Below are 20,969 nucleotides of genomic sequence, written 5' to 3'. Positions count from 1 at the left end.
AAAGCAGCTGGTTGTTCATTGATGAAATTGACAAATGAACGACGTTTTAAATGATCAAATGCCTTTAGTTCTGTGTTATTTACCTTATATGCCTTCAGAGCTAAATCCTTGTGTAAAATACGCCATGTTGTTGATACACTGAGTCCAACTTGTTGTGAACGTCGTCTAATGGACACTTCAGAGTTTGCAATACTTAGACGGATGGTTATGTAAACCATAAAGTTCACGTAATTTTCTAAAAAAAACAGTTTTCACAGAACGCTGATTTTCATAAAATAACTTAACAATTTGAACGCATCGTGTACGAAGCCATTTTTTAGTGATTGTTGCATCGTGTACGAAGCCATTTTTTAGTGATTGTTGCATCGCGTTGTACGAAAGCCATTTTTTTAAATGTCATTCACCACACTTCTTAAATTTAAAAATACCCAAACGAATTTAGTGCGTCATCTATACTTTATTTATTCTTAAAACCCTATATACGAAACTATATAACTTAGGAAAACTATATTCTTTCCTTTCTATTTAATATTAGAAAAAAAAATCATATGGTTTCTTTTGCCACACTCTGTATATATATATATATATATATATATATATATATATATATATATATATATATATATATATATATATATATATATATATGGTCTCTTTTATGAATCTGCAATGTTGAGTAATCACTGATTATAATTATTGTCGGATTTAAAATAGAATATTTTAGGATTTTTAGACTGATGTTACACAATCACATGCACATGATAACGCAATTGCATCCCGTTAGACTGATGTTACACAATTGATGTTACACATGATAACGCAATTGCATCCCGTTTACATTTGTTACTTCAATATGGAATGTTTAAAAACGAGAACGAGAAAAGTTTTAACTTTTATTCATTGTTATCATTAACAGCTCAAAGAGAACTTAGACCATAATGTAACCGTAGTGAAATTATGAAATATCACTTCCACAAAATAAAAGAGCTGAAAAAAACTAAAATTGTTTTTTAAATTTGGATTTTTAATTACGTTGCAAAGATTTCAAGTCAAGATATTCAAAAAATTACTTTCAAATTAAAACTCAACTATTGAAATATTTTTATCAAAGTATAATCAGAAACGATTTAAATAAAGATAAAGTACTGAAATAAATAAAATTAAAAATCAAAAAACAAGTTAAATTGTAAAAATTAGTTTCTAAACATCGTCATTTAACAAACGAAAATTATGTAAATAAATTTCGCAAAATTAAACATTAGAAAATTCAGTATCCACGAAAACTTTTTCTATATTTACAGTTCAAAAATATAAACAATTTTTAATTTTCTCCAGAAACATAATTAAAACGTATTTTACAGAATAAATATCCGGAAATAACAGGATAAAAACTAAAAAACTTTCGAAAACTCTAAAAAAAACATTTATTTATACTGAGTATGTAAAGATGGTACTCTCCTTTTTTTTGATAAGCCAAGCCTCAATTTCTGAGGTGTTTTGAAACATTTAGGTATGTTATTGATAAAAATCTCGTGAGAAAAAGGAACTGGATCACTGGAATCTAAATAAAGCAAAAATTTTAAAGGATTTTTGCAGGAATCCAGGGAAAAATAGTAGGAATGAAGTTAATGTTTAAATTACTTTACTTTATATCAGAAATAATCTGGGAAAAAAAACAAAAAACCTTGAGGACGTTTATTACTTGTATATTGCTCGAGCGGCTTGAAACCCTAAAAAATTAACTAAAAATTAACATTTTAACAAAAAGATTAGGACATCAAAACAGTTCATGAACAATTGAAGTAAAGTTCACCATCAACTTAAGTTAAACCACACGTTAAATTGACTTGTAAATGTTTTTTTAATCTAAATGTTATCTATTTTTTTGCAAGCTATATCCGGAAAACTTACTTCTGGGACAATTTTGGCTTTTTTCGCATTGTGAGCTAATAGAAAAACAAAATTTATAACCAAATTATGGAAAACAGAAGCGCAAAGACTGAAAAAATAATATTTCAAGTACATACCTTTCAAAAGGCTTTCTGACTGAATACCCTTCATATCAGGCACCACTGAATTTTCTAAATGATCAAAACTAATCCTCCGCTTTACTACCCTACTAGCATCGCAGCCTATTGGAGCAGCTCCTTGAGTTGACATGAGCTCAGATATTATGTAGTCAAGAGTCTCCTTAGATAAAGATCTTTTGCTGAAGCCAGAAGATGATGGAAATTTAGTGTTTTCTTGCTTTGATGTAAGACAGGAATTGCCCAATAATGACGCTTTCTTATTATTTAAAGAACAAGATGTTTCGTGAGAACCTTTAAGATAAAGTGATTCTATATTTGTTGAATTTATATCGTCGTGAAATAAATTCTCGCTCGGAACAACATGCAGTTCTTCAAATACTTCTTTATAAGAAATTTGAAAATCCTTTGAAAAAAGTAACGGAGAACTTTGTATAATTATTTCTACATCCTTAACAGGGGAATCAGCTAAATTTTCCAACTTTGAAACACTGTTAAAAGAAGATTCATTCGGCAGCACAAGTGACTCAAGATGGATTTCAGGTTTTAGATTGTAATATTCATTAGCCTATTAGTAGTATAAGATTCTTAACTATTATTACTATCTTGTAAAATATGTAGAGTTCATTTTCAGCAATTAGCAGTAATACACTGATAGAAACACTTTTAACATACCTCTGATACAAGTAAGTCCGAACCCTCCTCCTCTGTCGCAGCTTTATTACCATACAACTTGAGTGAGCAAAGAGGTGAGTTAAGATTTAGTACAGCACCAACAGCTGTAGGCGATGACAACCTCTTTTCTGTTTTACTAGGAAACAAGACGTTTTCATGTAAAACAAAACTACCTAAGTCTTGAGGATTTTGGTCTTTTGATATCAATAATTCGTTATCTGATGAAAGATTTATTTCATTATTTGTTGCAATACCCGTTTTGTGTTTTACATTTTTAATATCGTATGTTGTACATAAACCAAAAAACAACTCAGTGTTTTTAGAAGTTTTTGCGACATTCAGTTTTTTACTCTGCTTAGTGTTTCCCAAAGTTATCCGATGATACTTATTGATAGCAAAAGAGAAGACGCGGTATTTAAGAAAGTTAAAAAAATCTTCAAACTGATTCCACGATACCGAGATATTTGATTCAAAACTTGATCGATGATCATTTTCACCTATCTTCATTTTCTTGAATTTAGACATTTTTACTTGTGATACTCCTAAGGTAGAATTTTTGCCGCTGTCATTAGCTTCATTAAAAAACGGAAAAGCTCGCTTCTTTAATGAGCAATGACTTCCAAACTCAAAAGATTTATTCTAAAATTAAATGTAATTTAATTATAAATGCAACAATTTTGAATGAATAAACTTTTCTACAAGAGTTTTACATTGAATGCTAGCTCAGGGACAATATTTGTACTTCATTGTGAATAAATTCACATCAGTAGTGCTTTAAGAGTCATATTCTCTTGATAAACTTACGTCATTAAAACTAGGCACAACTTGTTCTTTTTCTTGATCTAAAAGAATTTATATACGTATTCTAATTAACTTACAAAGAAAAAAAAAGGCAACATCTATTATTACATTCAAAAATTAGAATTTTGAAACATGACTTTCCTAACACTTAACAATATAAAAAACTATCCGAATTGTAAACTATATTTAAAGTTGAAATAGAGCTAAATTGACATTCTCATAAAACAATTTGTTTACATTTTATGCAAATGAAACGTGTTCAAGCATCAATTTAAACTTTTAATATTGTCCGTGTTAAAATTTTCGGAATTAAAATACTGTCTCCCTGTCTTAAACTGTAGTTGTTTGTTTGTTAAACAAAATAACATTAGAATTTCTTCGTAATTTTAAAAATGATAAAATTAGTTCTGTAACCATATAAAACTTTTGTTTCAAATCACAACAACAGTTTCAATAAAAAGTATCTAACAATCCTTTCAACTTATTTCATCATTAAATCATTGCCAAATGTGTTATTGATTGTATAAGTTTTATTAGCAGATTTTTTGAGAAGAATTTGATTTTTGGATTTGATTTATATCATTAACAAAACAACAATAAAAAAAGCCAAAAGAAAATTACCTATACAAAATGCGTCAGCTAATCCTTGCATTTTTGTTTTTTTCTATGATAGATACATAAAAATACAAATATTTAACAACTTGGTTGCGTAGCAGTAGGATATATAACTTTATAATTTAATATAATTTAAAACCAGTCAAACAAAACATCTTAAGTAATTGGTATAGAAATTTGGATTCTCATAATAACTCACTTAAGAATCAGAAAAATTCATGTAAACTGATTTACTTTTCAAACTTTTTTTTAATGAAAATACAAAAATTCAAAAGTTATATTTGTCATATTATTAGATAAAACACTGCCATCACACAATCAGTTTTACAAAAGATCTTTTACAAAAGTTGTTTTACAAAAGATGTTTTAGTAAGATAAGAAAGTCTCATTTAATTTGTTTTCAAAGAAAAATTGCATAAAAACTTAAAAAACTTTTAAGAACCGGAAAACCTATTAAATTATCTAAAACTCTTTGATCATTATCTAAAAACAATTAAAAGTATGCCAAGAAGTATACAAATATTATAAAGTTATGATGTTCTGCTCGTTTGTATCAAGTACTATCAAACATTTTTGAAACTTCTATATAATATTACTAAATTTTATTGAAAGAAGAGAACCCTGCAAAAAAATTTTATAAAGTTTTTTGCTTAAGTTTTATATTAAATATCAAAATATTATGCTGCTAAAATGCTTATAAATGCACAAAGCTCAGTTTTTCAATAAACATTTCGTACATTAAGACTTGTTAAAGTCTTTATGTACAGACTTCTCTAGTCTTAAACAGAAAAAAAATCATGTTTTAATAAACTTTTCTATATAAAAACTAAATCTCATAATTAACAAATTTTTATAAACTGTACTGATCTAAATAATCTTTGAATTAAATAAAATGCAAATAAAAATCCTTTATAGTAATACATAAAAAAATGCATAAACTATAGAAATGGCAGCTATAAAATTTTTTTAAAAAACTAATAACATTTTTTAAAACTTTTTAAAACCAAAGAAACTTATTTTACAAAGAACCACTTCAAAAAATGTGAAAATTTAAGTAATAAAATTAGAATTTCACTATTTTAATATTAAAATACTAAAAATCCATTTAAAAAAATATTATTTTCTTTAAAATAAGAACAATAATCTATAATATATATTATGCTATAAAGCTTTAGAAAAAGCATCTTTTTTATAAGAAAAATATATCTACATACTCGAGCCAAAAAATATAGCTTAATTAAAACAATCTAATAATTTTTCAAAAGAGGGTCGTTTTGTTGGTATAATATCCCAACAAGATAACATTACAGCATATATTTTTTCAGGTATAATATCTGGTTGATTCATTCTACCACCATTATATACATACTCTAGCACCTGATGGTTGCTCATACTTGGATATGGTGCAAGCCCTTTTGTAAATACTTCATATAATAAAACCCCAAAACTCCATACATCAGATTTCAAGGAAAATTTCTTTTCAATAATAGTCTCTGGAGCAGCCCATTTAATAGCAAATCTTTTTTCATTTTCTTTCTCAAAATATTCATCAGCTCCAATAGGTAAAAATTGACTCAAACCAAAATCTCCAATCTTAATTGTAATTTTTGATCCTACCAACATGTTTCTTGCTGCAATATCTCTATGTATCAAACGTTTATGTTGTAAATATACCATTCCAGAAGCTATTTGAGAAGCTATGCTTACTAAATTATCAAAAGTAAGACTTTGACCCTTAGGAGTTTTGAGGAATTTGTGTAACGCACCATGCTCAGCCAATTCTAATACAATGTATACATAATCATCAAATGAACATACACCATAACAGTGAACAAGATTCTTGTGCGATAGATCTTTCATGTTATTTGCTTCAGCTAAAAAACTAATTTCATCTTTTTTGCAACCATTTGTTTTAAGAACTTTAACTGCCACATTTACTGAACTATATAACCTTCCCTCCACAACAACTCCAAAATTTCCTTTACCCAAATGCTTCTTTGTACAGATAATTTTGTTAGGTGGAATATCCCAAACTTTTTTACATGGGCATGCATCCTTCAGTCTCCTAGCTAAACCATCTGAGAAATGTCTATAATGTTCAACTAGTGATGGCAGGTCAGCAAACTCTTTTTTAAGTATGTAAAAAGCTCCTTTTTTTGTTTTTTTAACATGATAGTGCTTCAGAGATGTTTCGTTGTGCAAAGATAAAGTGTAGTCTCCAGGTTTACTCTCACTCTTCCTAACCATGAAAGAACCAGGAAAACCATTACTAAGCAAAGCTAAGTTAGCACTACTTCTCCCCATTAAACCATAATACCAACTAAAAATGAAATACTTGTATGTTCTTTTTTTTTTCCAAAGAAATAAGAAAAAAAGAAGAAAAAAAAGCAATAAAGAAGCAATACTATTAGAAAACTTTGAAACAATAGAATTTATATTTGAAAATTAAATTGTTTTATCCTCAAACAATTTTATAAAACATTTAATAACATTACATTTTTAAAATGATATAAAATATATATAAAACATTAATAACATTACATTTTTAAATAAACATAAACCAAATGTAAGTTTGTTTAGATTTTTAAAACTGTTCTTAAACACATTTATGACACAAGTTATAATGATTATGCAAAAAATTTAAAATTAACAAAAATATATCCAGGTTATCCCAGGCAATCATAGTGCAGCATTCTACCCAAAAATCATTGACAAGCATCAGTTTTATAACAAGGAAAAATTAGTTACAACAAAACAGAATATTGTTTACTAACTAGAATTCATATAGAAAATTTATAGGTGAATACCACAGGAGTAAATTCTTTTTCTCCTAAATACTACAATAGAATAAAGAAACATTCAAATTAACATTAGGTAAAAGTACCTTAAGAAAGAAAAATACTTTATAATATGAAAATATAGTAGAATATCAATTACAAAATAATGTAAATCATACTCATATTTCTTTAAGTAGTCATATCTTTCCACGTAATTATTTGGTATATAACCTTTCTTATTAGTAAGAAGAGAGCGTGCCTTCCACCATGAACCTTTAGAGATATTGAGCAATTCTAACTTTTCTCCACAAGAAAAAGATAGTTCTGCTTCACAATTAGCCGTGAAATTAAATAGAGCCACATAAATATTTTCTGATGAAAAAGCTTCATTTTGGGTGCTAGCACTACAAATGTATAAAGTTAAAAATCTAAGACTATTGAGATAAAAAAACTGATAGAACACTTAAATGATAGGATTGAAATTATCTAATATTTAAATAACTAAACTAATCTATTTTATATGAATATAGAAAAATATATTTACCCATTTAATTTTTCACTGAATTCCTCAACATTTGATGTCAATGGAATGCAACAACAAACATTTCCCATCACATTGTTGTACTAGTAAATTTACTTAAAAAGAGAATTAACATAACTCATGTAAGATCTAGAAATGGATCATTCCCACTGCAGGCAAAAATTTATTGTAAAAAATGAAATGAAGGTGTATGGGAAGGGTGTGTCCCAAATATTGTTGTTGGACTAAAGGGTATTTCCTACTTTGATGCATTAACAAGTTACAGTTGTCTCATTAAAATTAAAGTGAAAATTTATATGAACACTTTTTAAATAATATCGAATATTCAACAGTATGAAATAAAAGAATATGGTAACAATTTTATTGCCAAAAAATACCCAAATAAAACTTATAACAAAAATTTTAACAAACAGTTTAACAAATGGTTGCATTAATATTGAGTTTGAGAACTAACTTTCATTTTGGGTTGTTTTTTCTTCAATGAAAAGCCATTCATTAGAGTTGTATAAATAAATGGTCTGGTCATTATACTACAGTGTAATAGTTTTAGCATCCATAAAATATGCATATAAAAAAGAAACTTCATTAACACATTATAGACAAAAAAATATTAAGTTTGCGAAATTTGATAAGAAATATGAGACACAATATCTGATAGTAAAACAGAAGCTTCAAGATTACTAAGAAAAACTTCAGATGGGTGAATTACAACTCCAGCAAATGAAACCAAGTTAATTCTTTTTGTTTCACTAGCTAATCCGTGAAAATCTTCAGAATGTATTAGTTCAATGAACGGAATATAATTTAAGGTAATATTACTGCTGATTGAACCGCAACAGCAAATGGACTGAAATTTAGGATTAATCCAATGATGATGAAATGAATCATCAACAAAATGTTCGAGTACAGTTACTTCACTCTCATTAGACATAGCTACACTGAGAAGTGATTTCATAACAACACCTATAACTTTCCACAGGTTTTTTGTGCAGGAGACTTTTAATTTTTTATCACGTAAGTACAACATTTGCATTGCAATTATGGTTTCAATACAGCCTCCGCCATACACTACTGATGGATGAACTGTTAATCCTTGTAATAAAACCATAGATGCTTCAAAACATTGAGCTAATGTATTAACTTCTTCATCATTGTCTGCACACAAAAAGAGTGTCTTCAACAAACATGGTGATACTATATGTAAAAATTTTCGGTTATTTAAATTTAAAAACTTAAAATCATTCAGTATTGAAATATATTGTGAGAAATCAGTAAGTTTTAGAGTTGATACAACTTTACAATTAAATAATGATTTTAATGTTGACAGTGCAAGACTTCCTATTCGATCAACACAAATAACATTACTTTGTTTGAACATATATTTCAACTTCGGGTGTACAACTTTTTGACAAATCAAAATATCGGCTTGTTTTGATAAATTGTAACAAAACTTGCACAACAAACTTAAGACATCTTCTTTTAGATTAGTTCGATTGCTTATAATAACTTTTTCCTTTTCCTCGCCTAAAATTTCTTCACTATCCATTGAAATTGAAACATCAACTAAACAAACACGCAATGTTGACATCTTGATTACTAAACTTTCACTAAAATAATTATCAACTGGTAGCAAAAACCCATCATAAATACTACTATTTTCTATCTGAGATGAAGTTTGACGAATGATTTTCACTTCTTCTTTTTTCATAGTACTTGCAAAAGCTGTGGCATATAAAACACATATATGATCCAATTCTGTGGAACTAAGCATGATCTTAGGAGTTAAAACCGTCTTAATGATTGATTGAATGTCTCTATATTTACCCATATCAATAGAGGGATTGAAACTTTTTAAAAATTCTTTAATTTCTGTGAGAAGATACTTTTTGTCAGAAGAAAGCTCCAAGAAAGGTAAACAATCTGATTTTAAAATTAAATTTGAAGCCATTAGGAATGTAAACAAACCACCATCCATAGTAACAGCTACATGATTCTTTAAAAAACTTAACATTAGTTTTAATACATCACACTTAGGTTGAAGATAGTTAAACAAATCTTGTGAGGAAACCACCATACGAGTATAATCACCTGTTGTATTTCTTAACAAGATATATTTTACACTATGCCCAAATATTCTAGCCACAATACTTTGGCATTGTTCAATACTTTTGTGCATATCTTCTACATCACAAATGCGAACAGTCATCTACAAAACAAGAGCCTTAAAATGATAGCACACTATAAAATTATTTTGAAATAAAAATCTGAGTTGTAAATATCAGATTTAACCTACAAATATATGGCTAAAACTGTTTAACAATTTATTTGTATTTAAAATTTGAAGCACAAAACATCAAAATAAATCACTCAACCCTGTTATTTGAAAGTTTGAGTTGAAAGTATTTTGAAAGATTGAATTAAAAGTTGATGTTGTTAATAGAAACTAATAACAACATCACCTTTTAGCTCAATCTTTCTCCTTTGATTCATTAAATAGGTAAATATGAACAAACTTTAGGATTTGTATTAAAATGTAATTTAATTATTTTTAAAATAATAAACTAAACTTACTTTTAAAATAAAACTTTTCAAAAATATAAACGAAAATTGTTTAGTACTTTTTATCAAGAAAAAATAAAAACAAGTTATTTAAAACGTTCACATTTAATATAAGATCAAATAAGAATACACTAATAAAATGGATCACTCCAGCATTCTGATCAACTAGGAACTTTATCAGGTGTGTAACATCCCATATTATGTATCCCATCTTTGTCTACTATGCGAATACTAAATGATGGAAGACTCACAATAAATCGCTTTTGAACCTAAAATGTGAATAACAAGAATTTTGATTTATATCAAAATAATAACTGTCAAACAATAATTATCATTTTAAATTTTACCTCACAACTTTCTATAGAAAAATACATTTACAAAATGCTTTCATAAGCTTAAACAAGTAACTTTGTGAAATAATAACATATACGTTTTCCAATTGATAAACATAATATCATTCATGCTATCCAATTAATAAACATAACTAAATTATCTTAAAAAAAACAACAACAGGAACAACAAAGATCATAATTTTGTAATAAACTACTTTTTCATATATAAATTTGGACTAATCAATCTAATTTTTGTTAATAACTCCAAATAAAAAATATATAATATATATTAAACTATAAAACTATTTAACTTCTACATAAAAACAAGTATAATAAACAGAAAAATAAATGGTAACAACAAATATAGTTAAAAATATATATATGTAAAAGTTACTAGCAGTAATAATACTAGACATAAATCAAATATAATCAATTACCTGTGCAATAACATTTTTCAATAGATCCATTACCTCATCACGAGACATACCTTAAACAGACAATCAAAAATTTAATCTTTGAGTATATTAAAATGACAGGGAGTACAGACCTTTTACACCACTGAAAAATCAAGAGGATTCAATTTAAAACCATTAGATTTGAAATTTAAAACTTTTCTTTAGAAGAGATTTAACAAGATAATATTTTTAATTATTAACAAAAAAAAAAAAAGGCCTCCAAAGTGAAATCTGCCAACTTTAATAAAGCATTTAGCATTAATATGAAAAAAATGGTTTCAAATAAATGAAGTGTTTAATTTAAGGATTTTTAGCTGAAACTTCAGTCATTTTTTATTTGGTTGTGTTAACTCTAAAGTGAAAATAAGAAAAAACTGATGAACATAAATACTATCAAAACATTGTAACCATCTATGCTTTAAATATTCAAAGAGCTTTTTTTAAACTTATGCTATGCTTCAAATTGCAGTGTAGGTTTTTTACAATAAAACTTTATACAGTGACATTTCAAAAATAGCCAACTAATCGAGCAAATAACAAAGTAATACCAGGTCTCCAGTGTCTGTCTAAAGTGCTAAGTGAAAAAAATGAGCCATAGCCATGAGCACCAAATGGAACCTAAAGGAATTTAATGGAGTATAATGTTAATAAAGTTAAAAACAATAGGTACTGAACAAGATCACATTTAAAATATGTGAAGCATTTAAATTAAAGTGTAACTTTCAATAGTGAAAACAACAACTCATTGTGGGGTTGTTGTTATATATTCTAGCTTTTTAAACTTTAACAGCTTTCGCAATAAATTTTTTAAAAGATTTGATAATATTTTCTGTTACTGTAAAGTCTTTGTTAAGATTTTAAGAAATGAAATAGTAGTATCATACAAACAAAGTAATTACTTTAGCCATTGCTGCTAAATAATCCATGTGGTATAGCGCTGGTCTACCTTCATCATCACAACCAGATAATAATAGATTGACTTGGTATGGTGTCTAAATGTCAAAAAAATTCATAATGCAATTTATAAAAGTAAAACAATTTAAGAAAAAAAAAAAGCTGATTTCTTATAAACAAATACGATATAAATTAACATCATACTCTGCTACGCAAAAAATCAGCTAATGTTTTTCTCACATAACTGGCACCACTATGAGGCGTTAGTTCATATCCTAATTAAAAAGAATAGCCTATTAATTTTTAATCAATGTTATATAAAAAACACCTTAGTATTGTAACAACTTAAGTTACAATATATTTAATTGTTTACATAAAATCTATGTAAAGGTTATTGGCAAGGCTTAAAATTATTATCAGACCTTTTTATATCAACTAAGGGTAACATACCATAGAATGAATACAAGTTTAGGTTTGATTGAAGGATAGGCCATAAATTTGGATAAAGATTAATAGGGCATTGGTAGATATGATATAAATAACATAAAAATCTGAGAGTAGTTTTTTTTTTAGGAAAAAAAAAAAAAAAAAAAAAAAATTAAGATTTCATAAAATCCTCAAAATTGTCTTTTTTCCTTGCAGCCAAATTTTCTATCTTCAAAACTTATATCTTTATTTTTTAAATTAGTAATAATTTAAAAAATAAAGATATAAGTTTTGAAGAAAATTTATCATATTAACAAATTATATATAGCTATTATATATAACAAATAATATATAGCTATTATTAGTTAATATGACAAATTTTTATATATATTACTAATTATTATATATTAATAATTATTTCAATATATTTACAGGTAGGTACAGTAATGCATCATTACAGTAATGTTGCATTATTAAAATATTTTATAGTAATGTAACATTAAATATTCAAAGAGCTGAAAAATCTTTTAAAATGCTTCACATGAGCCTTTCTGATATGCTGAGCTGGTGAACAGTTGATTTCATTTTCATATGTGTTGCCTCAGCAGTTAGCTAGCAGAACTGATCAAGAGAAGTTTGATTGATTTCAAAAAGTAAAAATAAGAAAGAAAAAAAAAATTGTGGTGTGAAATTTAAATTCTGAAATATGAATTATATATTTTCTTTTCTTTTAATTTAATTGATTTTTACCTTAATATATTAACTAATAAATTAATTGCATTTGTACTTTGATATATATAAACTAAACACCTTTTGCATAACAAGATGCATGTAACTTAACTGAAGACGACTAGATAACTACATGCATAACTACATGCATATAGCTTAACAGAGAATGATTGGAGAACACTACAATAATCTAGATTAAAATTGTTATTGAAGATTGCAGAATCATTTTGTACAAAGTTTCAAAAATATATTTGAACAGGTTAAATATTACTTATAATCTATTTTGTTACTACTGAGTACGGTTGTTTTAACATTTCGAATAAGGATATTCGAATTATGCAATGTTTAACTATACCTCAATATGTTGCTTTTGCTTCATTAGATAACCAGCTTCTTTATATTTTAAGAACCTATAGTATAATGATGCAAAAGGGTCCAAATTCAAATGTACATTCCCATTCATGCCAAGTACATGAGTACTTTTCAAAATATGTTTGACTAAAACAATTGGAACAATGAGCACTATTATTTGGTGCAGTAATAGTAAGATTTCTATAAATTTAAATATATTGAATAATTCAGGTAACTTACTGAAATTCCAAGATTATTGTATATATTCCAAGATTATATATATTTAAGATTAATATTTAAAGGTTTAAGATCTGCTAACAGGGAATACTTAAAAATACCAGACCTTTTTAAATTTGTAATGTAGAAGTTTTACTTTTAAAATATGGCCACAATTAATTGTTTAATTGTTTACCTGTGTTCAATGAGGAGCAAGACAGTCAACTAGTTTTTAGTCACAAGGAGTTACTTTTAGAGATATTTGTCAGTAAAACTACATTTAATTTTAAGTTTCAGCAATTGATAGATTTGTAATATGGTTAAGTTTGAGTGGTTCTTTTCCAGTTGAACAATTATAGAGTTTTTTCCTACTAGTATTGCATGATGATAGTGAATCTGAATTTTGTTTTAAAACATAAATGTTTTGTTTCCTTCTTGACATACTCACAAACATGGTGTGCAATTACTTCTTGTAACAAACCTATCCAGTTGACCTTACTTCCATATGACCTTATTTCTCACTCTAGAACTTGGATCTTTTCCACTATTAAATTCACAGTTTGTTTTTATAAGTGGGAAAAACTGCAGCTGGACATGATGAAGCAGACAAATAGTTTTTTTGACAGTACTTTAAAACTATCTCCAGACATGATGAAATAGGTATTGTTTTTGTGATTAAAAAAAGCAACACAAGCAAATTAATTTTAAAAAAAAGGTACATGTAAAGTAATGAAATTTTTTGTTGTCTTATCTAGTGATTCACCAGGACCCCAGCCTAGCTAAACCTGGCCTTTTTAACAACCCCCACCCCAGTTAAAAAATAATATTAGTAGGGTTGTAAATAAGAAAAAAATATGATAAATTTTTATTGAAATAATATTATAAAGAAAAATTTTAGCAGCCCCAGCACCGTTCAATTATCAGCCCCAGTCAATCATTAGTCTTGTCTATATAAGGAGTAATATTCATCTAAATCTACTTACACACATAACTTTTAACTGACAAAGCTTTAATATATATTTTATATCATTACTAAGATGGAATTTTGCCTGCAATATACAGATAAAAATAGAGCTTTTATGGATTTCTAAAACATCTCAAAAAAGAGCTCAGATTTTTATAAAGGTTATTTATGCTGCATCTATCCATGCGCTAGTAATCTTTTTCTTCATACTTTGATATTCAGAATAAATTTAAGATAACAATCTCACCATTTCTCATTTTGTAGAGCTGTATATTTTTTGCAATGTATTCAGCAAAATTGTTTGTATCACCTGACTCACCGCACACTGTCATCAGTAAGTTTTTACCTAATGCGTAGTTTTTATCCAGATCTAAACACAAAATTAGTGAACTCTTTAAAAATACAGTTAATAACTCATACTTCATATTCAAATTAAAAAACCAGTACAGTAATAGGAAGACAAAAATTTTTTTTCTTTCTAGATGTATTGTTATAACAATTGTACATATATTTAAAAAAGAGCTAATCATTTAAACTACAGATATATTTGATTGAGACAATTTATTTTGTAAACCTTTAACTTAAAAAAAACTGACTGAATACAAAAAAAAAAGAAAAAAAAAAAAAGGACCATAAACTTACAATAAGTACTCAACAAAAACAAACAAAAAAAAAAACTAGTTCAACTTATATCTATTTTTAGTTCACAAATTTCCTGTTAATAACATATTTAATTAATAAGCCATGATTATACATAAAATCCATTCTGTGCTAGGGGAATATAGTTTTTGAGCAGTTGCTATAACTTGATCTCCCCTAGCTTATATACTTTGGACTTAAAATCTGCTAAAAAGGGAACTATTGTTCCTCAAAAATAGATAAATTTTTACATTGTCATCCTTCTTATCAATTGTAGAATTTTCATCAAATTCACTTTTCCTCAATTTTATATCTTCATCTTCAAGCCATTGCGTAGGACCCTTGATTGCTCTTTTTTTTTTGATGTTCAGAGTTCTTGAGAGTTAGCTTATACAGTAAGCTAGAAGAACTTGGGTTTCTTTCCACCAGCCACTCTTTATCTGAATAAGATAGCAATAATGCATCATGTAAGCCAGGAAGTGAAAGGGTTGCATAGTTGTTCTTTTTGATTACATATATGGTGGTCGGCCAGATTCATCAGTGAGCCCCAGATGAGAACAACATGAGAGAATGACAAGAGAATTCTTGCATCTTGTCTAGAGCGGCTCCAAATGTTTTTATTTGTTTAAGGAATTTGCTGACTTTTTTACATTATCTAATGTTGTCAATCAACTTCCCAATATTTACTGGTATATTTTTCCTATTTTTTCCCCAGATCTCGGAATAAAGATTGTAGCTGCACTTGTAGGTCTCTAGCCATGTAACCTGCAAGTTCTAACATGTCGTTGGTCTACTGTTCCAAAGTTTTATTGGGCAACTGTAACATGCATCATCCTTTCATCTTTAACAGATCATGGGTAAGATAAACACTTCTGAAATAGATTTTCTACAACTTAATTCAATATGGCAGTATTGCTAACATCTCTACAAATTCTTCATTGAGGATCGTAAAGCAATAATTTGCAATTTTCTTCTTTGCTCAACAGAATCAACAATATTTTGCAAAAAACACTTTTTTCAACCATGAACAGAGTGGGTAATGATTTGATCATTCTGAATGCCAATCTAGGCAAATAACCAGTGTGGTTTTATTCTCGAGATCCTTACAAATCTCATTAGAAAGATCATTGTACACATCATCCAGTAAATCTTCTCCTAATTTCTTGCAACTTGGGGGAACATATCTGCAGAAAAGTTTTTGAAACTCTGGCTTTTCAATTGAGTTGAATGATAGGCTTGAGCTGAAGAAAAAGCAAGCAACCTGTTTCTCTAAAGAATCTTTCTGATAGCTAGATGTTCTGACAACAAAATTGTTTGAATTAGAAGATTTCAGCTTTTTTATTTGATTTGTGGACTTTTAGAAACCAACACATTTAATATATCTGAAGCTATTACAATTAAATCCAATAGATTCAAGAGTCTATCACGTAGACCATTTCGGAGGTGATAATCATTGACACCAATTTGTGAATTTCTTTAACATTTGTTGTTTTTTTCAAAATATATTTAAGCAAACATTTCTCAATAGTCATTGTGGTTTAATGCTATTTCAACCATTGTAAGAATCTAAAATTTCCTAAAAACCTTTTATTGCACCTTACTGAAATATTTTTATTCCATTTCTTACATAAAGATTTCTAGGGCACTGAATGCATAATGTCCGATTAAAAATGTTTATCTTTTAATTTTTCTCATTAGATGACTCAATTTTTAAATTTTATAAGCCTAGAGACCAGTGTAGAGCTGCCTACCAGTCATATATATCTGGCACATTTTTGTTCTTTTAATAATCTTTCCTTTAAGGATCTAAAAAGAAAAATAGATACAGTAAGTACCTTTAACGGGAGGAAATCGTTTTACACTGACTTTTATGACATTTCTTCTCTCTCTAACTCTAACGTTTATACCAAAATTTCTGGACACTAATGTTTAGACCAGTATTTTTCGAGTAAATAATTCTTTAGATTAAATATGCAGGAGTTAAACTTTGTAGCAGATATCACTCAGCAGTTACCCTCTTTTTTGCTGTAAATGACTTTATTCACTACTAGTTTTTTCTTTGTTAAAAAAAAAAAAAAAGTAAATAACATTGAGATAATCAATTCTAAGATTTTAGTAACTAATATATAAGCTAAAATTATATACAGTTTCTCTCAGAAGTACCTTTTAAAATTTTTGACAAAAATTGATTGTATTTAGAAAAAAAAAGGTTGACCTGTTAGTTTTTAGAGAATGAAAGACTTTTTAAAAAAGAAACTATATTTAGTATTATTAGTAAAATGTAAAATTGTCAAACCAAATATATACTTTTATTTACAATCACTCTTAAAGTAAGAATGATTCAGAACTTTTGTCTCAATTATGTAACAAATTAGTAAACTTATTCATATTTTACAAATTTAGAATTTGCAATAAATCTAGGTTCAAAAATAAATTGTTTCAATGGGATATCCTAAATTTGCTTCAACTCAAATATGAACACAAGATTATGACTATTTAACTTTTTTCAAAATATTAATTACTCCCTGATATTGCCTTTGATGAACTTTTGCCTAATTTTTCCCTATAGCCATATAAAAAACCTCTCACACCCAAATCATTTGGTACACAATACTTACTATTATGTAATACTTCTAATTTAATTCTCATTTCTCATAGAATGTATTGTATTATATTTTCAGATTTCTTATTGAATATATTATATTTTCAGATTTCTTATTGAATATATTAAATAAACACGTCTCTTGGTAAAAATTGTAATCAGCAGTAGAATGTTATTAGACTCCAGCGACAGTTCAGACAAAAGGGTCTAGACAAGCTTCAATTTATTTTTTGTCACCACCCACATTTTTGTTCTTTGGCAATTGTTGGATTCCTTGTTTCTAAGAGATTCACAGTCACCTCAGTTTCTAAGAGATTCACCTAACATCAACTATCAATTCATTGAAAATGTTTTGCCAGGAAAGAGGACTTACAAAAAAGTTATTCTGGTAAAAAAAAGATACCAATGCATGAAAACCCAGGATGAAGGGATGATTTCAGGTTTCTTTGAAGCACTCTGTGAAACATATAATTTCTACAAGGAGGGAAAATGGGCTTGATTAATCTGCAATTCCCTCATAGTGCTAGGTAGAATTCACAGGGATTATTTAGATTGATAGCATTTTTTCTCTTTCTGAAATGGAGAGGTCAGCTTAAAAGTATTTACAACTTCATTGCAACTACATGATCAAAGGCATGGTTTTCAAATCAGCATTATACAGAGGTCTCATACAATCAACTGCATGCTGCAACTGCACTTCTAAAACAGACAAACATCTTAACTGCAAGTTCAGAAATTTAAACTGCAAGTTCAGAAACTTAAAGCCTTTCTGATAAGTTACTATTTACTATATTGACAGCTTTTGCAATAAATGTAAACAGCCAAATATTCTTATGATAATTCCATATATTACAACACCTTGTCAGATGCGGTAGTTTTTTCACAACCAAACAAAAAAAAGTCATTTCTGAAAATTAAAACAAAAGTTCATTGCTTTCCACCACAGGCTTTTAAATTTGAAAAATGTCATAACCCTAACAAATGTTTAAGTAAGATATATGTATATGTAAACAAGTATAGTGTAATATTTCTGTAATTTAACCCTTTTAATAAAAATAGTTAAAAAAAAAAAAAAATACAAAACTACACTTATACCACTTTTCATTCTAACAATACTGCGTCCAGCATTTTGATCTGCAGCAGTCAATACAAAATCAGCTCCTTGGATACCAATAATGAATTCCATTATACATTTATTTTTTTTACCTAAACTAATAAAAAATAACAAAAAATAACAAAAAAAAAAAAAAAAAAAATACAAATTTTTGAAAAAAAAGATTAAGAAAAAAGAATCTAGGCTTTTAAAGAGTAACAACCAATTTGTACCCTTTTAAACTATGACATGGCAAAAATAGGATTCTGAAATCATTTGATTCAGAATTTCATTTCTAAGCAAGAATTCAATGAATATGTATAGCAAACCATTTCTGAATGGTTGAGCTGGTTATTAGCTTTTTGCCAGCCATCAACCATTAACTACACTGCACCCATGCATATAAATTATGAACTAACACTCCATCAAAATAATAAAATGAATAATCATGGTATATTGTAATATAATAATACCAATTCACACCTTCATTCAATGCAATGCTAGTTTTACTCCAAGGAAAACATATTCAGGTTCACTCTTCAATATTTATTTAAATATTAGTTATTTGGCTACCATTTTATTTTTCTTAAAGTAAAAACAAAAATACTGCTAAAATACAATAAAGAAATTTAAAATGGCTGGTACAAGTTCTTTTAGTTGTAATTCTGCACATTCTACTTGTAAAAGTACACATTCTAAATACTTTTTAGTAACTAACTTGCATATTAATGCTAAAAAAAAAAAAAAATTACTACACATAAAAAAAAGCACATGGTCTTGCTTTGTGGCTGGTGTTACAACAAAATCATTGAAAAATGATGCATATATATTTATGGGATGACTAGTATTTATTGAACCGCAATTGATTACTAATGCCTTAAGTCAAATTATGCTCAAGACTGAGTTCAAAATGTGTAATAAAAAGTTGTAACTTTGCTTTGATTTAGAAAACAGCAAAACTGAGAGCAAAAGAATGTATAATACTAGATAGAGTGTATAATACAAAATATACAAACACTACAGGTAACAGGTAAAACCATGCTGAGAACAAACAACACTATAACAAACATAAACAGGGACTAAAAAATCTGTTCTTTGCAAGCAAATGCATGAAATTGTGGATGCAGAGTTTATAAAGGTTACTTTAAGGTTCAACATCTTTGACAAAGAATGATTTTATCTTTTTTTTCAAAAAGAAATTTAACCTTTGATTTACAATATCAAGAACATTGTGCAGATCTGCACTGCCAGATATAAACTTATCAATCCTTATTTTTGCACTTTTTTTACTGCCATTTCCTTGTGATGTATCAATGGATAGAAAGATAGATATAATGCATATATATACTTTGTTATCAAAGTGAGTTTATTGACAGTGATTGAAATTTTAAAGTGGTTACACTATGTTTTGAACCAGTAGAAAGTCACACTTACATTTAAATAAAGTTTTTTCACAACCACCAAATGTGCTTAACACATTTTTATCTTGTGATTACAAAGGATAGAAAAAATAAATATTTTTTGAGTTATTGCATATATCAATGAAAACCCTGACCATTGACGATGACAACACTTGATGTAAAAATCAACTGATCATGAATCTGTCCTGCTATTGAAAACTTTGATCTTGGCTTGAATAATGATGATAATTTCTGAGGGCTGTGCAACTCTCCACATGAATTTAAGAAATTTACTAAGTTGCTAAGCAAGAATGGGTTAACACTGGCACTCTTTACAATGATTAAGAATAAGATTATTTTATGTTGTAAAGAGTTAAAGAGGGGTATAAAATCTTTAGTTAAATAGAGACTTTTTCTGACTTCTACTGCTAATCAGTCTTTGTTTTGATCCTTTAATAAAGAAATTGTATATTAGTAACTAAAGGGCTGAACTTATTAACAAATTTCTGGATTTCAGACAAAACAATATTCCCTGATATTGAGCCTACTAAGCAATCTTTGAAAAATATTGTCTCTGTGAATACATCAACAGAAGATGGATTAGACAACAATGATTACCATTTAACTCATCAAAAGAGCTTGCCTTTTTAGTGGCAATTAACACCACAAGTCCTCCATTGATTTTCTGGAGAGGAAAAAAAGTAATTTACATATTCTGTCAGGCAAAAGTGTATTGAGCAAACTAACGACAAGTGTATATGTAGAATTTTCAGTAATTGGTTTGCTTTTGAATTGAAAATGATTAAGTTTTATTTATAGTAACTTTTATTCATCACAAAAATGAGTTATTGCAAGTTGTATACTACTTTCACA

General features: G+C 27.6%; 4 protein-coding genes across 6 annotated transcripts; all 4 read right to left on the bottom strand.

Moving 5' to 3' along the window:
• Positions 1-879: 879 nt before the first annotated feature.
• Positions 880-4,270, bottom strand: LOC149892307 (uncharacterized). Of its 3 annotated transcripts, none has more exons than XM_090077061.1 (7): positions 4,125-4,270; positions 3,507-3,544; positions 2,703-3,341; positions 2,028-2,595; positions 1,912-1,946; positions 1,685-1,730; positions 880-1,561 (listed from the first exon to the last, which is right to left on the bottom strand). In XM_090077061.1, exons 1-7 carry the CDS (start codon positions 4,153-4,155, stop codon positions 1,425-1,427), a joined length of 1,494 nt encoding a protein of 497 aa, XP_089933187.1. In that variant the 5' UTR covers positions 4,156-4,270; the 3' UTR covers positions 880-1,424. The 3 variants fall into 3 exon arrangements, with proteins under 3 accessions (XP_089933187.1, XP_089933188.1, XP_089933189.1); XM_090077062.1 differs by having other exon boundaries at positions 1,703-1,730; XM_090077063.1 differs by having other exon boundaries at positions 2,703-3,244; positions 4,125-4,169.
• A 957-nt stretch (positions 4,271-5,227) lies between these two features.
• LOC145197673 (tyrosine-protein kinase fyna-like) lies at positions 5,228-7,569 on the bottom strand. Its single transcript, XM_080073917.2, has 3 exons — positions 7,440-7,569; positions 7,075-7,299; positions 5,228-6,438 (listed from the first exon to the last, which is right to left on the bottom strand). The coding sequence occupies exons 1-3, from the start codon at positions 7,505-7,507 to the stop codon at positions 5,352-5,354; spliced, it is 1,380 nt and encodes a 459-aa protein (XP_079930043.2). The 5' UTR covers positions 7,508-7,569; the 3' UTR covers positions 5,228-5,351.
• A 362-nt stretch (positions 7,570-7,931) lies between these two features.
• On the bottom strand, positions 7,932-9,642 carry LOC145197657 (molecular chaperone MKKS-like). Its single transcript, XM_080073914.2, has one exon. It carries the CDS (start codon positions 9,640-9,642, stop codon positions 8,047-8,049), a length of 1,596 nt encoding a protein of 531 aa, XP_079930040.2. The 3' UTR covers positions 7,932-8,046.
• Positions 7,932-18,843, bottom strand: LOC145197699 (proteasome subunit beta type-2-like). Its single transcript, XM_090077059.1, has 7 exons — positions 18,699-18,843; positions 14,610-14,732; positions 11,881-11,951; positions 11,682-11,774; positions 11,331-11,400; positions 10,765-10,814; positions 7,932-10,264 (listed from the first exon to the last, which is right to left on the bottom strand). The coding sequence occupies exons 1-7, from the start codon at positions 18,787-18,789 to the stop codon at positions 10,157-10,159; spliced, it is 606 nt and encodes a 201-aa protein (XP_089933185.1). The 5' UTR covers positions 18,790-18,843; the 3' UTR covers positions 7,932-10,156.
• Between the last annotated feature and the right edge of the window lie 2,126 nt (positions 18,844-20,969).

The sequence above is a fragment of the Hydra viridissima genome, unplaced genomic scaffold (assembly GCF_058129835.1).
Source record: "Hydra viridissima isolate aposymbiotic clone 2 unplaced genomic scaffold, HvirCarnegie_v1 scaffold_2, whole genome shotgun sequence".
Lineage (NCBI taxonomy): Eukaryota > Metazoa > Cnidaria > Hydrozoa > Anthoathecata > Hydridae > Hydra > Hydra viridissima.
This window is presented reverse-complemented; position numbering and strand designations above follow the sequence as displayed.